The sequence below is a fragment of the Peromyscus maniculatus genome, chromosome 18 (assembly GCF_049852395.1).
Source record: "Peromyscus maniculatus bairdii isolate BWxNUB_F1_BW_parent chromosome 18, HU_Pman_BW_mat_3.1, whole genome shotgun sequence".
Taxonomy (NCBI): Eukaryota; Metazoa; Chordata; class Mammalia; order Rodentia; family Cricetidae; genus Peromyscus; species Peromyscus maniculatus.
In genome coordinates this window covers 32,043,426-32,068,780 of record NC_134869.1, presented here as the reverse complement: position 1 = coordinate 32,068,780, position 25,355 = coordinate 32,043,426, and the positions used below count along the sequence as shown (strand labels likewise).

The following is a 25,355-nucleotide window of genomic DNA, read 5'->3' as shown; positions in this document are numbered from 1 at the left end:
TAATTAAATCTATACCAGTTAAAGGATGCATTAAAATTAGTAATTAGTTTTACGATTTGTTACTAATTATATTAATTCTTTGTAGATATATTTCTTTCAAATAAGTGTTGTAACTTTGCTGGATTGTTTTTCTGAGATAGGGGTCTCTGTAACCCTGGCTGGCCTTAACTTGCTCCTTGGACCAGGCTGTCCTCAACCTTGTAACAAACCTCCTGTCCCTGTCTTTGGAAGGCTGCGATGACAGGTATGAGCCAGCAAGCCTGCCTTCATTTCAAAACTACCTATATGCAAGCACATTAGTGATGCAGGGTTACATAGGAGAAGCTTAACATTTTTAAAGCATGGCTCCAAATTTAATACAAAGTGTGTCTTTTGGATGTTGTGCTATTATTGGCTGAGTGCAGAAGCCATGCTCCTTAAGAGCTGCCCTGTGAGCTATTGTTGAAAGTACTTTGTGTACTTTGCCTGCAAGTTCATCGTAACAAATAATGGCAAAGTCATCACTGACATACTCAGGTTTCCTTTGGAGTGGATATATTAGACTTATCTTAAAGCGTGTGTGTGTGTGTGTGTGTGTGTGTGTGTGTGTGTGTGTGAGTGTGTGTGTGTGTGTGTCTTTAAAACATCCAGATTTATATCCAAAGGTACCAACATCTAGATTTTTGGTGTCTCTAAGATGTATAGGCAGATCTCCTGGCACACGCCTTTAATCCCAGCACTCGGGAGCAGAGCCAGGCGGATCTCTGTGAGTTTGAGGCCAGCCTGGGCTACCAAGTGACTTCCAGGAAAGGCGCAAAGCTACACAGAGAAACCCTGTCTCAACCCCTGGCCCGCCCCCCAAAAAAGATGTACAAATTAGAACCTATTTAGAATATTTTTCTGTGCTTTTATAGAAAGGTTGTTCTCTTTTCATTTTTATAGTACTTTATACTAATGGGGAATTTATATATGGCTAAAAGCACAAAAATTTAGTTGTAAAAGTTAAGTGAGTTTTGAAAGAATCATATACCCACCCACATTACCACTTCCAGTTAACATGTAGACTGCTTCCTTATTCCATAGAAATTCTGCCTACATATCTATTCCTCAATTCAGCCACTGCACTCATGTCAATCCATAAAGATTAATATTAGTTGTTCTTAAACCTCTTGTGCTCTTCTATGTTTTATCTATTTCTTTCAATACAAATTAGAACTTTTATTCATTGTTAGATTCTTTCCTATTATAGAAACATTCCATTATTTATGATTCTTTTTGCTTTTGGCGGACACCTGAGTTTTTCTGAACTTAGTGTCATGAATACATATTTATACTTTCATGTAGTTGTTGAATATTCACATATGAACAGTCAGTGTTTGCCAGCTAATGTGAGATCATAACAATGTTCTTGCAGTCTTTCTTTTTCTTTGTTTTTTTTTTATAGTAAGATAGCCCTTACTATATATACTATATAATTATGATTGACCTGGAACTCACTATGTAGACTAAGTCAGCTTTGAACTCACAGAGATCCACTTTCCTCTGCTTCCAGAGTACTAGGATTAAAGGCATGCCTGGCTTCCAACAAACCAACCTTAGTAGTAAATGGGAAAACTATACATGACCTTTGATCTTCTCTCTCTCTGTCTCTCTGTCTCTCTCTCTCTGTCTCTCTCTCTCTCTCTGTCTCTCTCTCTCTGTCTCTGTCTCTCTCTCTCTGTCTCTCTCTCTCTCTCTGTCTCTCTCTCTCTCTGTCTCTCTCTCTCTCTCTCTCTCTCTCTCTCTCTCTCTCTCTCTCTCTCTCTCTCTCTGTGTGTGTGTGTGTGTGTTTTAACTTTTAACTGCCTGAATGTATCACTTTTCTGTTACTATGATAAAACACCAGGACCAAGGCAACTTATAGAAGGAAGAGTTTAGTTGGGCTTATGGTTCCAGAGAAGTACCAGTCAGTCATGCAAGGAGGTATGACAGCAAGTGGCAGGCAAGACAGCAGGAGCAGGAAGCTGAGAGCTCACATCTTCATGTGTGAGAACGAAGCAGAGTGAATCTGAAGTGGAGCAACCCTTCCATCTCTCACATCCCACCTCCAGTGACATACCTTTTCCCGCAAATGCACCTCCTCATTCTCCCCAAACACCACCATCTGGAGCCAAGTGTTCAAATACCTGAGCCTATGCAGACTCTCCTTATTCAAACCACCACACTACCTGTTGTAAATAAACATGAAAAATATTAAAATTATTTATAGTCTTACCAAAAATAACAGTTATCATTCAGTATAGTGCAATTTAAAATGTTAAAAATTATTAATTTAATTATATTTTTTGGTTATGTTTGAGGCAGAACTTCACTATGTAGTACAGGTCACATCTCTGTTCATGATGCCCCTGCTTCAGCCTCCTCAGTGGTAGAATTAAGCCATGGGCTGCCATATCTGGCATAAATTACTGTTTTATTTCTTTCAAAAATTTATCAAGAGTAGATTTTCCCTTGCTACTTTTAGACATAGGAATAGGATAGTGTCTGGTCAACTGTTACATTGTTTTCAGAGTCTGGATTTTCTGACATTTTATTCTTCGCATTTTTGGTTTGTTAGTTTGTTTTGACGCAGGGTTTCTCTGTGTAGTTTTGGTGCCTGTCCTGGATCTCACACTGTAGACCAGGCTGGCCTCGAACTCACAGAGATCTGCCTGGATCTACCTCCTGAGTGCTGGGATTAAAGGCATGTGCCACCACTGCCAGGCTATTCTTTGCATGTTTGTTGGGGTTTTGTTGATATTATTACTTCCTATAGGTCATCATCCTTTATTTTCTTCAACACAACTACATTCCTCATTTACATTCAGTTCATCTCCATTAGTTATTCCGGCTGCCTATCTAAAGTTCTTGTGCCACAAACAGCATTGTAAACATTCCTTACTCAACCAATGCTTCACAACCATAGTGGTTGGCCCAGCATGCCACATGAACTTATTGCTAGGATACAAGGAATTCACATAATTGCATCATTCTTTGCCTAGGCCAGAACTGAAAAATCAATTCATAATGAACAGTAAGTGAAGTAAAGAAATAAGATTAGTTACTGAATTTCTCATTCATCTGTTAAACTTTAGTAGTGATTTCATGGTGAGAGGACTAGCAGGACCATTTTTATTTTATAGAATTATTCATAGTTACCACATCATTGCTGGAAACATGAACCATGCTTTGAGGGACAGGTTATCAAACTGTAGCAACAGAAATTCAATCATACTGGAAAGGTAAAGTGAAGGCCTCCTTACTTCATTTGGGGAGGTTTCTATTCAATTCTTTGACAAATGTTATTTAACTTCAATTGTTTGTCTTTTTAAACATTAAGTTACAGGAGCTCCTTGCATAGTTTGGATATAATCTTTGTGCTATTCAGATGTTTGTTGCTGGGGCCAAAACCAGAATTAAACAATTTAAAAGAGTAAAAACTGATTTTGACTCATGCTTTCAGGAGTTTCAGTCCATCAGCACCTGCCACACATTGCTTATGGCCTGTGCTGATGGAGAGCATCAAAGAAGGGGAATGTACGGTGGAACAAAGGCACTTACCTCATGACTGCCAGGAAGCAGAGAGAGAAATGGAGAGTCCCAATGTCCTCTTCAATGGCATGTCTGTAATGATTTACCTTTACCTTCCAGTAGGCTAGAGACCATCTCTTTAGCATACAGAACTTTTGGAGACCACTTAAGGTCCAAGCCTAACTAAATATATATATATATATATATATATATATATATATATATATATATATATATATATATATATATACACACACACATTTATTTTACATCCTAACCACAGTTTCTACTCCTTCCTCTCCTCTTGGTATCTCTCTCCCATTTCCCTTCTGTCCTCCCATCCACTCCTCCTCTGTTTCTATTCAGAAAAGGGCAGGCCTCCCATGGACATCAACAAAACATGGCACATCAAGCTTCAGTAAGACTAAGCACTTCACCTTGTATTATGGTTGGACAAGGCGACCCAGTATGAGGAACAGGGTCCCAAAAGCCAGTAAAGGAGTCAGAGACAGGCCCTGCTCCCACTGTTAAGGGTCCCACAAGAGGATCAAGCTACAAAACTGTCACATATATGCAGAGGGCCTAGGTCAGTCACATGCAGGCTCTCTGGTTGTTGGTTCAGTTTTCTGAGCTCCTATGAGCCCAGGTTAACAAGTATTACTCTCACTTGCTAGGTTGACTTTATTTTTTAAAGATTTTTTGGGGATTATAATATAATTATATAATTTTTACCTACCTTTGAATACCCCCCATGTACCCCTCTTCCCTCAGGTGCTTCTTGCTTGCTTTCAAATTCATAGCCTATTTTTTATAAGTTATTATTACACTCATATATGAATAGGTAGATATCCTAAATATAACCTGATCAGTCTATATAATGTTATTTGTATGTTTTCAGGAGTGCCTATTTTCTATTGAAATTTTTAATCTCATGTTAATATATTTACTTTCTTACCTAAGAAGTTGGTGCTCATTTCAATATCATGAGTATATTGCATTTCAATATCATGAGTATATGAAGCATGAATCTTAAAGAGTCTTATTAATAAAAACAAACCTGGAGCCAGGTATTGGGGTGAATGCTGGAAGATCAGAGAAGCAGAACAAGCCACAGCCACCTGACCTTGCAAATTCCTCAGCTGATCCTGTTTCCTCAGACTGGAAGCCTCTCAGTCCTCATTCAGAATTAATCTCAGCTGAACTATTGCTCAAAAGCCTAAAAGCGTAACCAGGCCTAGTTCCTAGTTTTTATGCCTTATATACCGTTCTGCTTTCTGCCATCACTTCCTGGGATTAAAGGCATGAGTCAGCATGCCTAGCTGTTTCCATTGTGGCTTTGAACTCACAGAGATCCAGATGGATCTCTGCCTCTGGAATGCTAGGATTAAAGGCATGTGTGCCACCATTTTCTGGCCTCTGTATCTAGTGGCTGTTCTGTTCTCTGACCCCAGATAAGTTTATTAGGGTACACAATATTTTGGGGAACACAATATCACCACAAGTATATTGCTTTAAGTTTTATTCTATATATTGAATAGCTTTAGATTATACATCCAGGCCCATTATGCTTCTAAAGTTCTATGAATGTTGTATGAAGTATGATTTAAAAAATTAATTCTTTTGTACTATTCTCAATTTTATTAAAAATTTCCAAACTATTTGATAAATAGTTCTCTAAATCTTTTCTTATGGAAGTTTTTCAAAAATAAACTGAGTTTATTTGGTCTATTTTAGATAGACTATCTTCCATTAATTTATCCATCTTTAACATAAAACTACACTACATCGATTATTATTAGCTTTATAAGGTCTTATTATTTTAAGACAGGATCCTTTGTAACCCCAGATGGCCTTGAACTCACTATATAGCAAGGATGACCTTGATCTTATTATGTTGTTTTCAACACCAGAATGATGGGATTACAAACTTGCACCACCACACCTGGCTTAAAGGTGCTGAGGTTCAAGCCCAGGGCTTCATGTATGCTAGGCAAGCATCCTATCCTCGGAGCTACATCCTCAGCTCCTATAGCAACTCTTGAAATTACCAGATACATGTTCTTTTTCAAAATTTTAGATACATTTAATTCTCTACATTTCCACATACACTTTATCATTAAAATTGTCTTAAGTTTTTCAAACATAGATATGGCATTGTAATTGATGTTTCAATGAATAGATATACATGTGAGAGATATGACTTCTTAACATTTTGGAGTTACAATGAGAATGGTTCTTCATCTTTTTGGTCTTTAATTTCAGTAAATAATTATTTGTCTTTTACTAAAATATTCCTGTTTAGTGTTTTTATGTTACTCAAAATGAAGTCCTTAAACTGTAGTTATCACTTTGCTATAACATATAGAAATGGTTGATCTTAATATTGATAATTATATCTGGTGCTTTTGATAAATTCATATTCAATACTTTCCATAAATTCATTTCTTAGTTGTAGAAGTCCATTAAAATCCATCCTTTTAGAATTTCTAATATGTTAAAATGCCATATAGTCTACAATGAAATGAATTTTTGCCTGTTTTTTTAACTCTGTGACTTATCTTGTTTTATTACACTGGCTAGATGGGTAAATCATGACATATTTGTTTTCCTCAGGTATAGGAAAGGATTAGTTCTTTAACTATTTTATGTATTATTGCTGAAGGCTCTCTGTTAGTGGCATTTTTCACATTGAGAAATGCTTTTTCTAGTTAACCATGCTGATTTATTGTTAAATGGATGTTGAATTTTGTTCTTGACTTTCTGATTTTATTGAGATAATAATAATATTTCATCCCATTGCTATGAAAACTGACATGACTTAGTTGGATTGTTACCTGAAATTTGCATTCTGTAGAGAGATCTACATGATCAGATGGATTATCTTAGTATATGCAGATAGACTTGATTTGCTGATATGTTGTGTGAAATTGTATCTGTGATCAAGTTATTAATTGTTACTTCTTTTTACTGTAGTGAATTTTGTAAATATTTATACTGACCTAATGAAAGTAGTTGGGAAATAATTTCCTCTTGTTTCCACAAATAGTTTTATGTTTTTCAATCTAAACTGTTTGATGGAGCTACCTTGTGAAGTCATGTAGCCTTGGGTTTTTGTATTACAGCAGATATTTTTATGACTGACTTCTTGATATTTATTTATTTATCTATCTATCTATCTATTTATTTATTTATTTAATTTTACATATATGCATGTTTTGTCTGCATGATCAGATCATAGTTCCCTAAAGTTATCTAGTATGGAGGTTAGAATATATTATTATTAGTTTTGGATTCTTTCAAAATTATTTTTGCAAATCAATGTATCTGAGCTCCATTATTCTGACAATTCTAATCACACGAAGTATTTTGTGTGGAAAATCACATTAGACACTTGGTGATAGATACACAAGATATGTGTTTACATTTTAGTGGTCTATGTGTATTTAAATAGATTATTACACATTCTGTTGTACATATTTTGGTAACCAGAGATTCTACTGATCTTTTTCTTCTCTCTTCTTCCCCATCTTACCTCTCACAGGAGTCCTAAAGATTTAAAATTCTTAATTGTTTACTATGAATATTTTCTTACACTTTAGAGCCAGGGCATTTTTGTGTATACATCTTTTAATCAATGTTTCTTTCAGTAGAGATATAGTCCTTTGAAGATAGGAAAAATTTAAATAATCATTCAGTCAGGATTAATATTGTGGCACACATCTTGTTGGAAACCATTAATTTAGCTATACATACATTACTTTTTCCACTTATACGCTTAATTGTTAAAATAAAATTTACTAGGTGCAAATGTTGGCAAGGCATTATAGATTAATCTGAGTTCCTTCTAAGAATTAAATTTAAATACACATTTTACTGCATAAAACTATTGTTTAAGACATTGCTTACTAAACATTCATATGATTTTTATAAGCTCTTTATATGATTCTGTAGAAGATATATGAATGTATGTAAATATTTTATATTTCAGTGCCAGAGATTATTGCATTTTCTTCATTTATTTTGTCTTTATGATTATGGAGATTTATGGTCTTTGGTTTTCTCTTTGAATTATTTTTATATCAGAGTCAAATTCATGGCTTCGTTCTGCAATATCCATGTTTCTATTAACCCAATGCTGGGCTCATTTAATTTCATTGTGTTTCAGTTTCCTCTCTACCCAATACATCATGTTCCTTTGTATTTCCTCTTAGTGATACTTATAATTTTCTTTATCTTCATGATCTGTACTATATTTCACATACACAACATATAACTGGTTTCTATAAAATTTACATTTCACAGGCCGAATAGATGGCTCAGTGATTAAGAACACTTGCCAATTTTGTAGAGGATCCAGGTTCTATTCCCAGCACCATCTGGCAAACCACGACCATTTCTAACTGCAGTTTTAAGAGATCTGATGCCTCCTTCTGTCCTCTGCAAGGACTTCATACATGTGACACATATACATACATGCAGGCAAATACCATGCACATAAAATAAAAATAAATGCGTATTTAAAAATTACCTTTCATTAAAACCAGCTAGATTACATATTGTATTTTGTTCAACTTCATATTTTACCAGAGAATTTCTGTTGGTTTTTATCTGTGACCTATGGTCATAATCTAAATGCCTCTCCCAATCTTTCACTGCCTTTCATTAATAACACTGCACCCCTGGCCCCCGGTTTCTTATTGCATCTTATGACAGCTATTTTTCATATACCTAGGCTGATTACCATCCCTTAGAAAATATTTTATTGCCATTTATATATGGCTATTCATTTTCAAGCTTCTAGAATACCTTCTATTGAATTTTGCCTGTTGTCATAGACCTTTTATAGTGGTTTCTATAAAATAAGCTGTTTTATGTATCTATGAAAAAGAACCCATACATTTACACTTGTAGCCTATGAAACTGAGATGAAGCCAGGCAGTAGTGGGGCATGTCTTTAATCCAAGAAGGAAGGCAGGAGCAGCTGGGTCTTTGAGTTTGGGGCTAGCCTGGTCTACAGAGTGAGTTTCAGGACAGTCAGAACTACACAGAGAAACTCTGTCTTGAAAAACCAAAAATCTAGATGAATGTGTAATGTAGCAGGAATCTTAAAAGTTCTTACTAATATAAACAAACCCAGAACCAGGAATTGGGGTGAACACTGAAAGATCAGAGAAGCAGAACAAGCCACAGCCACCTCACCTCGCCAATTCCTTAGCTGATCCTGTTTCCTCAGACTGGATACCCCTGAGTCCTCATCCAGAATGAATCTCAGCTGAACTGCAGCTAAATGCCTAAAAGCTTAACCCTGCTCTGGTTCCTTGTCCTGATGCCTTAAATACCTTTTTGCTTCCCGCCATCACTTCCTGGGATTAAAGGGTCTTGTTACTATGCCTGGCCAGGCCGTTTCCAGTGTGGCCTTGAACTCACAGAGCTCCAGATGGATCTCTACCTCTGGAATGCTAGGATTAAAGGCATGTGTGCCACCATTTTCTGGCTTCTTTATCTAGTGGCTGTTCTGTTTTCTGACCCCAGATAAGTTTATTAGGGTGCACAATATTTGGGGAAACACAGTATCAGTACAGTGTAATGCATGGTTTTGACCAAATTCAAGTCAGTGCAAAATTTATACTTGATATACTGAAAATTTGATATTAGTATTGAGCCATATATGTTAGTTTTAGCAAACTGATATTTGTATGTGCTTGTATTTCTGTAACTCTCTTTTAAAATAGGTCATATAAACATTCTAGCAACTGAAAGTTTCTTAACAAACTCTGAAAATGGTGATTATTTTTAGCTTTTGTAAATATAATTAATAAATAAAAAGATCAGGTAGTGTAAACATCTATACAAGATGATGCATAATATCTAAAATGCATAGTTACAATAAAGAAGTTTTAAAACTTGGTTTTGCACATTAGTGTACCTAACCAGGTTGTGGGAAAGCAAATCAAACTACCATCAGTATCCTGTGGTAAGAGGCTGGCAATTTCTAAAATATGACACTCATAAATTAACATCATATTTAAATTTCAATTAAATTTCATCTTCTAAGTAGATACTATAATTCAGTCCCTGAAGTCTGGGGAATATTTAAATCTGTATCAAGCATAATTCTTCAGACTCTTCAATTCAACTGTGATGAACATGTTTTTGCTGATACAAATAATTTATGAATAAAAATGTAATTTCCTAAATGCCTTGGCCATTAATGTTGATCGCTTCATCACAGTTCAGTCATGTTTAGAAAATTTAAGCAAGCTGTGTGATTACTCCAGGAAACATGGGATGATGTGTTCAAATTAGTACCATCTGTGGATAGAAAAGGTTTTGAGATTTTTAGTCATTCTTCAAGAATGGAAATCTGATTCTCCATGCTAAAGCGAGTGTAATCCTCTTTGTATCTGTAATTCAATAGGGCGGTTGCCTTGAAATGGTCCGGTTCTACACACAGTTCATCAAAGCGAAGATACTCATTCTAAATAAGGGTTACTGCTGGTCGCTTAGGAGTACTTGTGAAGTTGCCCTGTTATAGATTATCCATGCATAACAGCACACATTTGGGGTCTGATCATTTCTAGTGCATCATTCTAGATACATTTAATGGAAAAATGTGTGCTGTAATTGATGCCACATCAAAATCTAAGGACTATTGCAATAAATTATAATTTATTCACACAAATACTTGCTGAGCAGCCACACTCTTCAGTATTGATTCTATGTGGCTGTCCTATGGTACGAAACAGAACAGTATATAGCCTGTAAGCGGATGTTTCCTCTACCCACAGCAAGAAAACTTTATATCTGGACTTTGTTTCTTTGTCAGGCAAAAGTGTGACTCAATTTAAAATTTCCTTCTCTGGGGAATACTAGATTCTGTGAACCAGTAATTTCCTGAAAAATTTATTCTGCATCAAATTTTTTTATGGAAGTCCCATTTCCTAATATCTGAAAGTTGAAAGAAAATGTTGCTCCTAGAGCTACAGACAGCAATTGCGTCTACAATGAGAAGGGGCCAGTACCTCCTCTGCCTTTTCTAGTTCATTGACTAGTGTCTGCTCCTTAGTGTGCATTTTCATATGCACTCCAGAGTCTTCTCCCTAGAACACCTAGTTGTGACAGAGTTTAAATTCTTGCCCTTGAAAGCCGCAGTTACCTGGGTCTTGCAAGTCTTCACCTTCTTGGTTGGCCCCACCCCTAGTGGCTTAAAAACCTCAAGGGGAAAAAAACATGGGAAGAGTGATTGGAGGTAGATTTAAAAGAAAAGTATCTGGGCCATAGTACTTGGCTCCCAAGCAGAACAAGCAATGAATTTGACAAAGAGCAATGTAAATTTTCATAAGATTTAAAAAATGTATCATCTCTTCACTGCACTTAGGCTACAGTTAAAAACTTAAGTCAGTCTAGAAGGCTTCACATGATGTGTTTCTACCCCACCCGCATGTGTCCAACTTCCTTTCTTCCCATCCTTCTCCATGTGGATGGAGTGTTTCCAATATGCCATGCTCTGTTTTCCCTTTGAGTCTAACTGTAAGTGGATGGTGTTCATCTGGCATGCTACTTCTCACGTCTGCTCTCTTACTAAATTATCTCTCGGCAGCAGAGCTTGCTCAAGCCATCTAAATAAAACCCCATTGTATGTATTCATTTAATTGTGTATTCAAAAATATTTATTAAATGACTAGCCTAGGTCATGGTAGACACTAGCCAGTATCCACACTGATATTTTTATGTGTATGGTAGCTCATCATATTATATAATTGTTATTTAATGTTTTATTGGTATGGGTACAGAGGCAATTCTTTTCTAGATCTTTTTTTAACCCTTGAGATTATAATGTAATTCCATAATTTCTCCCTTCTAAAAACTTTGAAACTTGCTCCAAACCCTTCCATATACTGTTTCTTGCTCTTTGTCAAATTCATGGCCTCTTTTCTTCTAATTACTGCTTATATGCATATATGTATACTTATATACATATATGTTAATAACTATATCCTTCTCAGTATGTAAAATGCTACTCACGTGTATGTTTTCAGGGCTGACCACTTGGTATTAGATAACCAGTTGGTGTACTCTTCCCTGGACAAAACTATTTCTGCTACACTCAGCATTCCTGTTACTTGCAGACCTTGGTATAGGGCTGAGATCTCATGGACTTCTCCCTGTCTATTTTCTAGATCTTTTATACAGAATATTAGAGTAAAAGTGTAAGGGAAATAGATAGAACTCCTTTAGATTATATTTTTAATGCAGACTTGAATAATTATGGTACACTAGACATCAGTTCAGAATAATAAAATCTGTAGAAACTAATAGAGTTCTTTCTGAGTTAATTATAAAGACCTGTTTGAGATTTGTGACTTTCACTTTGTTCTGAGTTTGTATCAGATGCTGCAGAAGTAGTGACTGATCATTTGTTGTTGTTGTTGTTGTTGTTGTTTTCGAGACAGGGTTTCTCTGTGTAGTTTTGGTGCCTGTCCTGGATCTCACTCTGTAGACCAGGCTGGCCTTGAACTCACAGAGATCCACCTGGCTCTGGCTCCTGAGTACTGGGATTAAAGGCATGCGCCACCACCACCCGGCATAGCTCATCATTTTATAGATGAAAATGATACTAGATTCCCAATGCTGTATAACAAACTATCACAAACAGGGTGGCTTACAACAATGCAAATAATTAATTTCTAATGATGTAACCAGAAATCCAGGTATTCTATGTCTGAGTATCTACTCTTTCACATGGAATTCAAATTCCTCTTCTAAGTTCACAGAGTTGTGGCAGAATGCAGTTACTGAAAGGCCCCAATTACCTGTTTCTTGGTTGGTTCCTGACGAGGATATGTTCTCAGATTTGAGAGTTGACTTAATCTCCATGTTCCTTTTTATCAAGCGCAGGAATAGAGGTGCTTTGTTTTAATGTTGCTGTTAAAACAGTAAATCTAACTTTTCAAGTCTCTTCTTCCCTCTTCTGTAACAGCCACATAAATTGCTCGACTTTTGAAGAACTCATGGTCAGCTCCAATGGCTATCCTTTGATTTTAAATTTATGGGTTTGAACTCTTAATTATAGTAACAGTGTTACTTCATTTCTATCCCTGGGTCAATGTTTGGTAAAACAAGAAGATGCTGGATGTACAAACAAACTTGCAGACACCTTTACGCATAAGGAGAGAAGTTGACCAAGATCATTGTCTCTCCACTTCCTTCAAATTCTCAGAGTCAATGATTTTGCCATTCATTTCTCTGTCTTATGGGTTTAACCAGCAATGCAGAGATAAAAATCAGATCTCACTCTTGTGCTACCATCTTACTTCTTTCCTTGACAAATAAGGATTCTGTGAATTTTCCTTTTTCCTGTTGAATAATTACACGACTACACTTGTTAAAATGCCCTTCTGAGCCTCTCCATGTCACGCTTTTGTAGCTTTTCATTGTAACACAAGCTATTTGTAAGTCCCTCACAGAAAGTCCCCAAGTTATTGTGCAATTCTTCTCTTTGTTGTTGTTAGAACTAGATCAAACTTGACTTTTAGCAACTCCACCATTACCACCTGAGAAATTCTATCCCGCATGCTGACTCTTCTCTGAAAACTTCTCCTGACTCCCTAAGACATTTATACTTATCTGCTTTATGTAAGAAGGTTTTAAGATATGTTCTATGTTCAGGTGGCCTCAGTTAAAAATGAGTCAGTGAAATATTTGAATAAGCCATGGAATTGCTAAGTTTTTAGCTGATTCTAAAACTGCTTCTTCTATATTTCCTCAGAACGTTTTTTTCTGATTGCTTTTCTTTATAATATGTAAAGATAAAACATATTGTGTTATAAGTAGCATGTCAAATGTTTTATTGAGTATACATTATTTTTAGAGTAATATCCTTATGCAATAAAATTAAATGTTAAACATTATTAAAGTGATCAGCAGAAGCAGATTCTGTGTCTTTAAATAATGTAATAATGTTTTTCCAATAATGTATGCCTTCTATTATCTGTAGTTTGATGCCAATAAATAGATAATCGGTCTATAAATGATTTAGTAAAAATTTAAGAACCAAATCAAAAGGTTTTTATTAGCTCTCAGTAGCACAAATGTCATGAGTAATTAAAAATTTTAAGACATGAAGCCAACCTATCTTTCCACAGAACTCCAGACTTACATATATGCCTACCGTTTCTATTTCCTTTTGGGTATCTGAGAGACATTTTAGAGTTACCATTGTGGTGATATTTTATTTGTACTGAAATGTTATTTTAATTTTATGTTAATAAATAAAGTTGCCCTGGGGTCAGAGCTATTAGAGCCATAGTAAGAGCGTGGTGGTTAGAAGAGCTAGGTAGATTTCTGTGTGTTCAGGGATACAGCCAGTATTGGAGACATACGCCTTTAAGACCTGGAGGGCGGTACTTACAGGCAGTGATGAGGCAGTCATGTGGTTGGGTTTACAACCAATGAGAAGGCAGAACAGAAAGATTATTTAAACAGGGACACAGGAAGTACCTCCCTCTCTCGGGGAAGCTAGGAGCACTGCAGGAGGTAAGATTTTATCTCTGAGCTCTGACCTCTCGGCTTTTCTCTTTTACCTTGGCTCTGTGTTTCTTATTTTAATAATACGATTGGTTACATCTACATCTGGCGCCCAACGTGACAAGAATCCATTAAAAACTGCTTGGGGCCGGCTCCCTAGCCGGAGCAGCCGGCTCCCTAGCCCCAGCCCAGGTCTGCTTGGGCTCAGGCCGGACTGTGAGCTGCTTGCTTAAAGCCAGTGCTACAAACAGCTCAGGCCTGCCCTGCTAAACAGGGCCCCTGCCTGTAAAGCCAAGCCTTGACTCAGCTCAAGAGGGAACAAGTGGCTGGCTTTAAGCTTTAGCCGGCTACCCCTTCGCTTTCACTTTCACTTTCACTTTCACTTTCGCTTTTGCTTTCTCTCTTGCTTTCTCTCTCTCTCTCTCTCTCTCTCTCTCTCTCTCTCTCTCTCTCTCTCTCTCTCTCTCTCTGGATTTACACCTAGGACTCTAGGTGGCTGTTTTGAAATTCGCTCGGATTTCTACTGTTCTACGCAGATTTGGTAAGTCATAAAGGAAACTATTTAAAAGACAAATTTTTTCCACATTTAAAAAAATGGGTTTCCTGTGTACATTGGAAGAAAATTGGGTTTTGTTTGAAATTTTAGGCAGTCTGACAATGGAACAACTATATGAAAAGATTAGTATTATGGGAATTATGCAGTTAATCACCATGCTTATTCTCATTTTACTATTTAAAAAGATAGTCGATTTAAGTGCCAGGATAACAGCTTTAGAAAAACCTGTTAATTTTAACAGTGAAGTTGGTTCAAGTTTGGATCATAAGGTTACAGAAAGAAAGCCTGTTTTCACACAATCATCCTTAATTTATCCTGTAACCGTACAGCAGATGCCTGATCAAATGGCTACACAAAATATCTGGGCTCCAATTGAACTGATGGATTTTAAAAGGTTTAAGGAGGCAATAGTATCTTATGGCATGCATTCCCCATATGTAAAGCAAATGTTAAACTCTTGGTCAACATATAATAGGATTATACCACAGGACTGGCGGGACCTTGCACAAGCTGTTCTGGAACCCAGCCAGAGAATTCAATTTCTGACTTGGTTTAAGGAGGAAGCTAGAAACGTAGAAACACAATGGAGGGATAAAGGAATACAAGTTTGTCAGGATCAGCTTATTGGAGAAGGCCAATATGTTTCAATACAAACACAATGTTTATATGATGTTCAAACCGTAATTTTATGTCGAATGGCAGCCTTGAATGCACGGGACAGAGTTGATGAACCAGGAAAAAAACATGAGTCATTCACAAAGGTTATGCAAGGCCCTAAAGAATCTTTCACAGATTTTTTAGAAAGACTGGCTTCAGCAGTAAACAGAATGGTCTCAGGATCAGAAGCTAGTAAGGCAATAATTGAAGCTTTGGCATTTGAGAATGCGAATGCAGCATGCAAAAGAATAATCAGGCCGTTAAGGGCAAGATCTGCACCTTTGGAAGATTGGATTAGAGAAACAATTAATGTTGAGGTTGATGAGCATGATACGTGGGTAGGAGAAGTAATTTCAAAAGGTTTGAGGAGTGTTAGATGTTTTGGGTGTGGAAAGCAAGGACATTTTAAAAGGGACTGTAAACAGGTCAATCCTAGAAGCAATGTTTCTTCAAGGAACAATGGCAACAGAATGCCCCTTCCTTCTGGAGTATGCAGAAGGTGTGGTAAGGGAAAACACTGGACCAACGAATGTAGATCAACAAAGGACAGACAGGGTAATCCTTTGCCTCAGTTTTCGGGAAACTCCCGGAGGGGCCTCATGCAGGCCCCCATAGCAAAACCAGTTCAAACCTTTCCTGCAGCTGTAGAGGAAATCCCTGCTCTGAGCGATTAAATAACCAAATGACTATTGGAATAAATCATGCTGGTCAGGATGATGAAACAGAGAGAATAGAAAATTCAGGAGAAAACATAAAGAAAATTTTTTGGCAAACTTCTATTAATGAACAGAGACCAAAATTAACGATAAAAATAAATGGTGTTTTGTTGTCTGGTCTGGTAGACACAGGTGCGGACATTACCATAATTGCACCAGAATTTTGGCATCCAGCTTGGCCTCTTCAGGAGGTAAACGTTCAACTGTTAGGAATTGGGACATTATCTGGAGTGAAACAGAGTGCAAGATGGCTGGAATGTATAGGTCCAGAAGGACAGAGAGGAAAATTAAAACCATATGTCGCTAACATAGCTATGAACCTGTGGGGTCGAGACTTGTTGCAACAATGGAATACTCAGATTAAAATCCCTCCAATCTCAGAAACAAATCATAAACTAGCACATGTTTCTGAGAGAAATATTAGAAGGCATTATTTTGAGTGGTCACCAGCCATCCATATTATACAAGAACAGGGCACAACAACTGATAATCTTCCAAAAATACCAACAGCTCTACCTTTAAAATGGTTAACAGACAAGCCTGTATGGGTTCAGCAATGGCCTTTAACAACAGAGAAACTCCAGGCTTTAGAAGAGCTGGTAGAAGAACAGTTAAATGCTCAGCATATTGAACAGTCAACCAGCCCTTGGAATTCTCCTGTATTTGTTATTAAAAAGAAATCTGGTAAATGGAGAATGGTAACAGACCTTAGAGCAATTAACAAAGTAATTCAGCCGATGGGCTCTCTACAATCTGGAATTCCTTTGCCTACTCTGTTACCAAAAGGATGGCCTCTCATAGTTATTGATTTAAAAGACTGTTTCTTTTCAATACCCTTACAAGAAAAGGACAAAGAAAGATTTGCTTTCACAGTGCCTACTTATAATAATTCTCAACCGGTTAAAAGATTTCAATGGAGGGTCCTCCCACAGGGAATGTTAAATAGCCCAACTCTGTGCCAATATTTTGTACAACAGCCATTGGAAGTGATACGTAAAAAATTTCCTAAATCTATAATTTATCATTATATGGATGATATTTTACTAGCTGACTCAAATGCAGATACTTTAGAAAGAATGTTTGAAGAAGTAAAGAAAATTTTGCCTTGCTGGGGATTACAAATTGCTCCTGAAAAAATACAAAGAGGAGATTCTATTAATTATTTAGGATATAAAATAGAGCTACAAAAAATTAGACCCCAAAAGGTGCAAATTAGGAGAGATAGACTACAGACTCTTAATGACTTTCAAAGATTATTTGGAGATATTTCTCATCTACGAACTATTGTTGGGGTAAAAAATGATGAACTGACTAATTTGTTCAAAACCTTAGAAGGTGACAAGGACTTAAATAGTCCAAGAGAATTATCACCTGAAGCTGAGAAAGAATTGGCCTTGGTAGAAAAGAAAGTACATGAAGGGCACGTGGATCGTATTGATCCAAAGCTGGATTGCATTTTGGTTATTTTACCTTCTAGGCATTCCCCTACTGGAATATTAATGCAGAGGGAAGATATTATATTGGAATGGATATTTTTACCAAATAAACCAAATAAAAAATTAAAAACTTATGGGGAAAAAATCTCTGACTTGATTTGGAAAGGAAAATTGAGACTTCGTCAATTAGCAGGAATAGACCCAGCAGAAATTGTCGTACCTTTAACTAAGGAGGACATTGAAAAATTATGGACAGAAAGTGAACCTTGGCAAAGAGCTTGCAGTAATTTTTTGGGAGAAATTAACAGCAAATATCCCAAAAGCAACAGAATTGATTTTATAAAGAGAGCTGATTGGATCTTGCCTCGAATTGTACGGCAAAAACCCATATCTGGAGTTCGTACATTTTATACAGATGCCAACAAACAAGGAAAGGCAGGTTACAAATCAGAAAATTTAAGTAAAGTGGTACAAAGTCCTTATAATTCAGTGCAAAAATCAGAATTGTATGCTATTCTGTTGGTATTAATGGATTTTTCAGAACCTCTCAACATAGTAACTGACTCTCAGTATGCTGAAAGAGTGGTGTTACATATTGAGACTGCAGAATTTATCCCTGATGCTTCAGAATTAACTTCACTATTTATTCAATTACAAGATACAATCAGGAAAAGGAGTCATCCTTTATATATAACTCACATCCGATCTCATACTGGTCTGCCAGGCCCTCTAGCACAAGGCAATGATGAGATTGATAAATTATTGATAGGAAATGTGCTGGAGGCCTCAGAATTTCATAAAAAACATCATGTCAATAGTAAAGGTTTAAAAAAGGATTTTTCCATAACCTGGCAACAAGCCAAAGAAATAGTAAAGAAATGTCCTACTTGTTCCTTCTATAATCAAACACCATTACCAGCAGGATGTAACCCAAAGGGTACTCAGAGGAATGAAATCTGGCAGATGGACGTGTTTCACTTTGCAGAATTTGGAAAACTGAAATATGTACACCACACTATCGATACTTATTCAGGATTTCAATGGGCAACTGCTTTGAGTTCTGAAAAAGCTGATTCTGTAATCACTCATTTGCTAGAAGTTATGGCCATTATGGGTATACCTGCACAAATCAAAACTGACAATGCTCCATCATATGTCTCTGTTAAAATGAAACAGTTTTTTGCTTATTACAATATAAAGCATATTACAGGTATACCACATAATCCTACAGGTCAAGCAGTTATAGAAAGGTCAAACAGAACTCTAAAGGATATGCTAAATAAACAGAAAGGAGTAACAAAAACCCCCAGAAATAGACTGCATAATGCTCTATTAACTTTGAATTTTCTGAATGCCAATGAGAAAGGAACAACAGCTGCAGAGAGACATTGGGTAATAGAAAAAACTACAGAATTAAATCAGCCTATATACTTTAAGGATGTGCTGACCTCAGAATGGAAGCCAGGGTATGTATTACGTTGGGGACGAGGTTTTGCTTTTGTTTCTACAGGAGAAGATAAGCTGTGGATACCATCAAAATTGATAAAGGTTCGATTTGAACAAGAAAAACCTCTTAATTAGAGGAGGTGATAGTTCATCAACCAGCATGAACATCCAATTTAAACTAACTTGTACCTGTAACACATGTCTTTTCATTTAATCAGATAATAACTTGCCAAAAAGGAACATCCCCAAAATTAGTCTTGGGGGAAGGTTTTTGTTTTTGTCTTTTAGGAGAATGAAGGTTAAGGAATCTGAAGGACACAAGACAAATGAGACAACTGAAGAAAAGGGACAAATCATCTATCCCAGGAAACAAAGTGAAACGGCGTATGGGTATATATAATCTAAAAAAAAATTTATGTCTTCTTAAATGTTTGTTTCTGCTTTTCTCTAAAGATTTAACACTATTGGTTTTCTAATAGTCCCAGTTCAATTAAAATTTAAAGCTGACTTTGGAGTTGGAGAATGGCTCTCTCCTTCTTTAAACTCAAGCATGTTGTTAAAATGAAAATACAAACTCCCTGTATCATGACAGAATAAAAGAGCCATTTTCTGCTATGGGACAGGACAAAAGCCAAATTAATTAAGGGACTATTCTATTACTAATCTCAACTCTTTGATTCTATTCTGATTCTTTAAACTTTTCTTAAAGTATAAATTTTATATCAAAATTTACAAGATTAATATATATATACATTTTAAACTTTGTTAAGATAGGAATGGTCATATAGAGTACTAACTAATTCTAGAAAAAAGGCTTCAGTTAGCTGCATATATATGTCTTTGTGTTCGAGTCTCTTATCAGTTTTCTGCAGGAAATCACGGCCAGGCCTAACATCAACTGAAGACTCCGGAAAGAAGATGGGGCCCCACCACCCCCACAACAACAACAACAACAACAACAATTCCACGTGGACAATAATAATATCACTAAACTGACAAACATCATCTACAGATCAGCTTTGAACTACAAGGTGCTCAGAGCAATTTTGAGATGACTAGCTGAGATGATCCAGTCTCAAAGACTACTTGAATAAGGACTTGAGATAAACCCTGAACTTTGGCTTTATACACAGACTGGATAATAATGAAGGATATAGTTACCTTTCCTAGAATTTGACAATTAACCTAAATTTTTCTTTCAGGATAAAGATAACTTCGCCCATACCCAGCAGGAAGCAATTTTAAGAATATGACACCCACATTGCCAAAGAAGTGGTGTGGGGCGGGTGGTTTTTTTGGTTCTTTTAATGGGTTTTGGGTCTGGGATAATTTTCATTGTTTAGGGGGGTTGGTTACAAGTTGTTGTCAAGGGTTAGGAAAAAGGCTAAGCAAAGGAGATTAGATTTAAGGTTCTTGTTTAAAAAAAAGAAAGAAAGAAAGAAAAGAAAAGAAAAAGATAGTTACTAGTTTTAAATACTTTACATTATTACCAACTATTAGGATATAAAGAAATGAAAGTTAGTAATTAGACATTACAATAGAAATTGTAGTCATATTAGATACGTTTTAAAAATTGAGCAGATATGTTTTAGACAGGTCATCTTCAAACCCTTCAGAGATCTACAGAATATGGCATTTAAAATGTTTTAATAACTTAGAAATTTTTCTTTTTTGAGACATGTCGGCTCCTGGCAGTACCAATCTACTTCAGAGAAAATATGGGCATTGAAGAAACTGCATATGGAGTTAATTTTCATTGTGGCAAAAGTTAGCCACTGGATAACAAAGTATCCTCAAATCAACAGAAAAAATGGACAGACAGAACACGAAACAAAGGACTACCAATTCCTGCCAAAACAAGTGTGGTTATGGCTTTATCAGACGGCATCTTCTGAGGCCAGGACAACATGGCACCATCCCTGAAGTGGCCTTCACAATCCGGAAGAGGTACAGTGCCCTTTTCTTCGAAGGCAGCTGAACAGGCAGTGGGCCGATGGCTTCTGTTGTGCAATGGAACAGCAACTGAAAGCTCACGCCTCTCAATAGTAGACTGGCATTTAATAGAGGGATGTGGAGAAGGGCATGCTTAGATGAAGCCATATATACACAGCCAAGAAGAATGGACAGCTGAATTCAAAAACCATCAACAATTTCCAGAATTTAAAATCCTGGATCATGACATGACACTAGTGGAATTCAGGTGTTTCTGGTACATGGACTGCTCTCACCCAGTGTGAGGTTGAACTGTTGACCTTGTGTACAACCTACTTCACAAATGAGTCTGTCAGATACGCTAAGCCTATAGGCTGAAGATGATGCCCCAACACTGTGGAGAAACCTCAGGTGACTGTCCAGGCAGCTGGCTGTTTCTGTCAACTCACAAAATTTTTGGAAGTTGCTTTTGTGCACTTCCTGTTTTTATTTTTGTTAGCTAATATTATTTCCTTCTTGGGTCTCTGAGGGAGTTGAAGATTAGTTAGTTATAGTTGAAGATTAATTAGGATAGAAAGTGAATTAGATACATTTTGGACTTACTAAAATAGGATAGATAAGGGAATTATTTTCTCTGATTTCTCAAATACAAATGGACTAGACATCGTTTAGGTATTTGTTACTTGTATATATTGTATATAGTTATTGTACTTTTGTATATAGTTTTTCTTTTGTTAGTTATAACCTTTTGCCTTTTTTCTTTTTATTAAAATAGAAAAGGGGAAATGTGGTGATATTTTATTTGTACTGAAATGTTATTTTAATTTTATGTTAATAAATAAAGTTGCCCTGGGGTCAGAGCTATTAGAGCCATAGTAAGAGCGTGGTGGTTAGAAGAGCTAGGTAGATTTCTGTGTGTTCAGGGATACAGCCAGTATTGGAGACATACGCCTTTAAGACCTGGAGGGCGGTACTTACAGGCAGTGATGAGGCAGTCATGTGGTTGGGTTTACAACCAATGAGAAGGCAGAACAGAAAGATTATTTAAACAGGGACACAGGAAGTACCTCCCTCTCTCGGGGAAGCTAGGAGCACTGCAGGAGGTAAGATTTTATCTCTGAGCTCTGACCTCTCGGCTTTTCTCTTTTACCTTGGCTCTGTGTTTCTTATTTTAATAATACGATTGGTTACATCTACATACCATACTGAAAATAAAAGTCGGTTCTTTCTCCTGAATCTTACTCCTTCCCCAGAGCTCCTATCTTTTGATTTATTCTTATCGTACAGTTTGCTCAGTACCAAGGTCTAGGCACATTCATTTCTCCTCGCCTTTCTCACACTTTCCCAGTCACACAGGAGTTAATCCTGTCCTCTCTCCTTCAAGGCATATTTGAGATCAGAAAGCTTCTTTTTCCCTACTCCTGCTACCATCTGGGTCCTGGCCACTGGGGCCTTTTGCATTGACATTACAAAGCCTACACATTCATTTCCCCATCCCACCACTGTCCTCTTCAGTCTGTCTTAACTCAGTAGCAGGAATGGCTCTGTGGAAACATGCTGGAGCCTGTCAGTCCTCTGCTGATGGGAAAGCCATAACAGTACTCGTCAATAATGTACACAATCTGGCCCGCAACTCTCAGACCTTCCCTCCCTCCCGCTAGTCACTCCTCGCTCCTTGTTATTTTGCAGAAAAACTGAAGCTTCATCATCCCATGATAGGCACTTTTATCACCGTTTCCTTCATTAGAGGTATTCCTCCTTGAAATATTTATGTAACTCCCTCCCTTTCCTTTATCAGGAACTTAATAGCCTTTCATTTAACATGTCGTTATCTATGAAGCCTTCTTTCATTATCCCATTACCTATTTTTTCTACATCAGTGATTGCCTTCCAATATACCATATTAACATTATCTGTATATTTTAAGGTATATATATATATATATGTGTGTGTGTGTGTGTTCTGTGTGCATGTATGTACGTGTACTGCATATGTCCCTTGTGTGTATGGAGACCAGGAGAGGGAACCAGCTCTCCAGGAACTGGAGTCAAGGAAGGTGGTAAGCAAATCTGTGAGTGCTGGGAAGAGAACCAGGGTCTTTTCAGGGAACAAAACGGTATTTTAACCACAGAGCCATCTCTCCATTCCCCACCTTATTTGTATTTTTAATTGTACATATTCCCCCTCAATATAAATTTCACTGAGCAAAGAACTATGTCTAGGTTTGTTTACTATATTTTTGGTACCTACATTATTATCCATACTCGTGGATTATCTTTACATATTTATCAAATATTTTACTAATTTGATGTATTTAGGAATGAGTGAGTTTTCTGAACATGTATTAACTTTAATTTTCATCTGAATATTAGCATAATTTTCACGATTCATGCAATTTTCAAAGGTCATAATCATTCTTTTTTTTATATCATCTTAGCAAAGGGTATTGAAGGTATGCATGAGCACTCATGGTCATGAACAGTTCCAATCCTACTTAGCCGATTGATCTTTCATATTTCTAATTATAATATGCTTTTATTACTTTTCCAATAAATTGCCTTTAAAATCATGGGCTTTAGTGGATACTGATTCAGTGGATACTGATTCCCCAATAGTGGGCTCTGAGTCTGATTAATGGTTCCTAGATAGAAAATTAAAGTGTTGTAGGGCTCCTACTAAGAGCACACTGTTGTGACAATATATTGTTACTTTAATCTGTACAGTAATGCTAGTGTGTTGGGTGATATTACAGAAAGTGTCAATTTCCATTATACACAATATAAATGACGTTATAGTTAATTACATGAATTCATTAAGTAAGCTTGTTTATTTACAACAGTTTTTAATCAAAACTTCCAATATAAATAATGTGCCTTTTGCTTTCTAGATACTTAAATAAATAAACAAAATCTTCCTTAGGAACAGAACATTAAAAATTCAGGCTATCTCTAGGGAAGCTCAGAGGATGATGTAAGCCTATGATTATCTTTGAATTAGTAAATTTTTCTATGCAAATCCAGAGTGCTTTTCTACAACCATTTCAGAGAGGGTTGTACAGTAAAGCTATAAATGAAAAATAAACCAAAATGTTTTCCTCTGACTCTTTTGAAATGATGGCCCCCAAAGAATCAACATGAAATTCTGCTCATTAAAATGTAAAGAAAATGATGTGAGTGCTATTGTCACGTGACTGATCTCCACAGGCTGCATTATAATGTTTGTAATTTTTCTCTTTAATTTTTAGTTCCCAGTGTTCCCACAAATATAGCTATTTCTAATGTTCAGTCAACTAGTGCAACACTAACATGGATAAAACCTGATAGTATCCTTGGATACTTCCAAAATTACAAGATAACCACTCAACTGCGCGCTCAGAAGTGCAGAGGATGGGATTCTGAGGAATGTGTTGAACATCAAAAAGTTCAATTCGTCTATGAAGCAAACTTAACAGAAGAAACGGTGTATGGATTAAAGAAATATAGATGGTATAGATTCCAAGTGGCTGCCAGCACCAATGCTGGGTATGGCAACGCTTCTAATTGGATTTCTGCACAAACTCTGCCTGGCCGTAAGTACTGCCATGACTTATGTATTCATACTGCTTTCTGTTATGTTATGTCTATGTTAATAATTTCTACTTATTCGATTGTGTACAAAATCACCAGATGGGAAAATAAATCATTATGCAAACCAAGTTATGCAACAACATATTTGTTTTTAATTTAAACAAAAATGAATGTAAAGTTAAATTCCAGTGATTGTTAGAGCTTTTTATATAGCCCTAGAACCTGTGTTAACATCTAGAGTCTTATATTACAACAAGGAATTATGGGAAAACTCTCTGTGGAATACCATTAAGCCATATTGATTAACCATATGCTGCTCTGGAGTGGTGCCTACACTTTCACTTCAAATATATTGGTTTTGGGGCTTTTAAGTGGAATTCTCAATTTTTTTTATTGACTTCAGACCCACACAAACATACATAACATGCACACTGTAAATGTGATGACCCTAATAGATGTGAGTTTCTGGGAAAATAATGTAAATTATCTGATACTCACCTGGAAGAAAAATAATATAAAGAAGCATAATCTCTCACAATAATATCTGCAGTTTAGCACTTTTATATTCAGGAAAAAGTCATAATTTTTTCTGGAAATCATTGAGTATAGATAGATAAAGATTGCTCTTGAACTTAAGTTTCATATTTTAAAATAACTGGCCATCCCATTTACTTAAAAAAAAAAACATTAATACCCATGATTGAGTAAATCAATTTCTATTATTTATTCTGAGTCCTGTCCTCATAGAAGTGTGAGGATTTCCATGAAATGTAAATGACTTACAAGTCAAATTTTAAATGCTGGATTTACAGAGATGTTCTCTGAAAAGCTGTTTTGGGCCCAGTCCTACTTCTTCAGAGTCAACATGAGTGCTCATACCAGCACTATTCAATGTAAAAAGCCCTCCTTCTTAGTTACTTTATACACAGCAACAAAATACCTGACCAAAGTGATTTAAGAAAAAAGGGACTCAAGCATATCGTTCCCCAGA

General features: G+C 36.4%; 1 protein-coding gene across 2 annotated transcripts in view; it reads left to right on the top strand.

The window, feature by feature from the left end:
* Positions 1-25,355, top strand: part of Ptprq (protein tyrosine phosphatase receptor type Q) — a 194,034-nt gene that overhangs the window by 83,797 nt on the left and 84,882 nt on the right. For both annotated transcript variants that reach the window (XR_013045512.1, XM_042263333.2), the window contains exon 26: positions 24,043-24,366. Coding sequence is in view for 1 of the 2 variants with exons in the window: in XM_042263333.2 (XP_042119267.2) it covers positions 24,043-24,366 (324 nt within the window). In the remaining variant the exon portion in view is untranslated. The remainder of the gene's footprint in view (positions 1-24,042; positions 24,367-25,355) is intronic.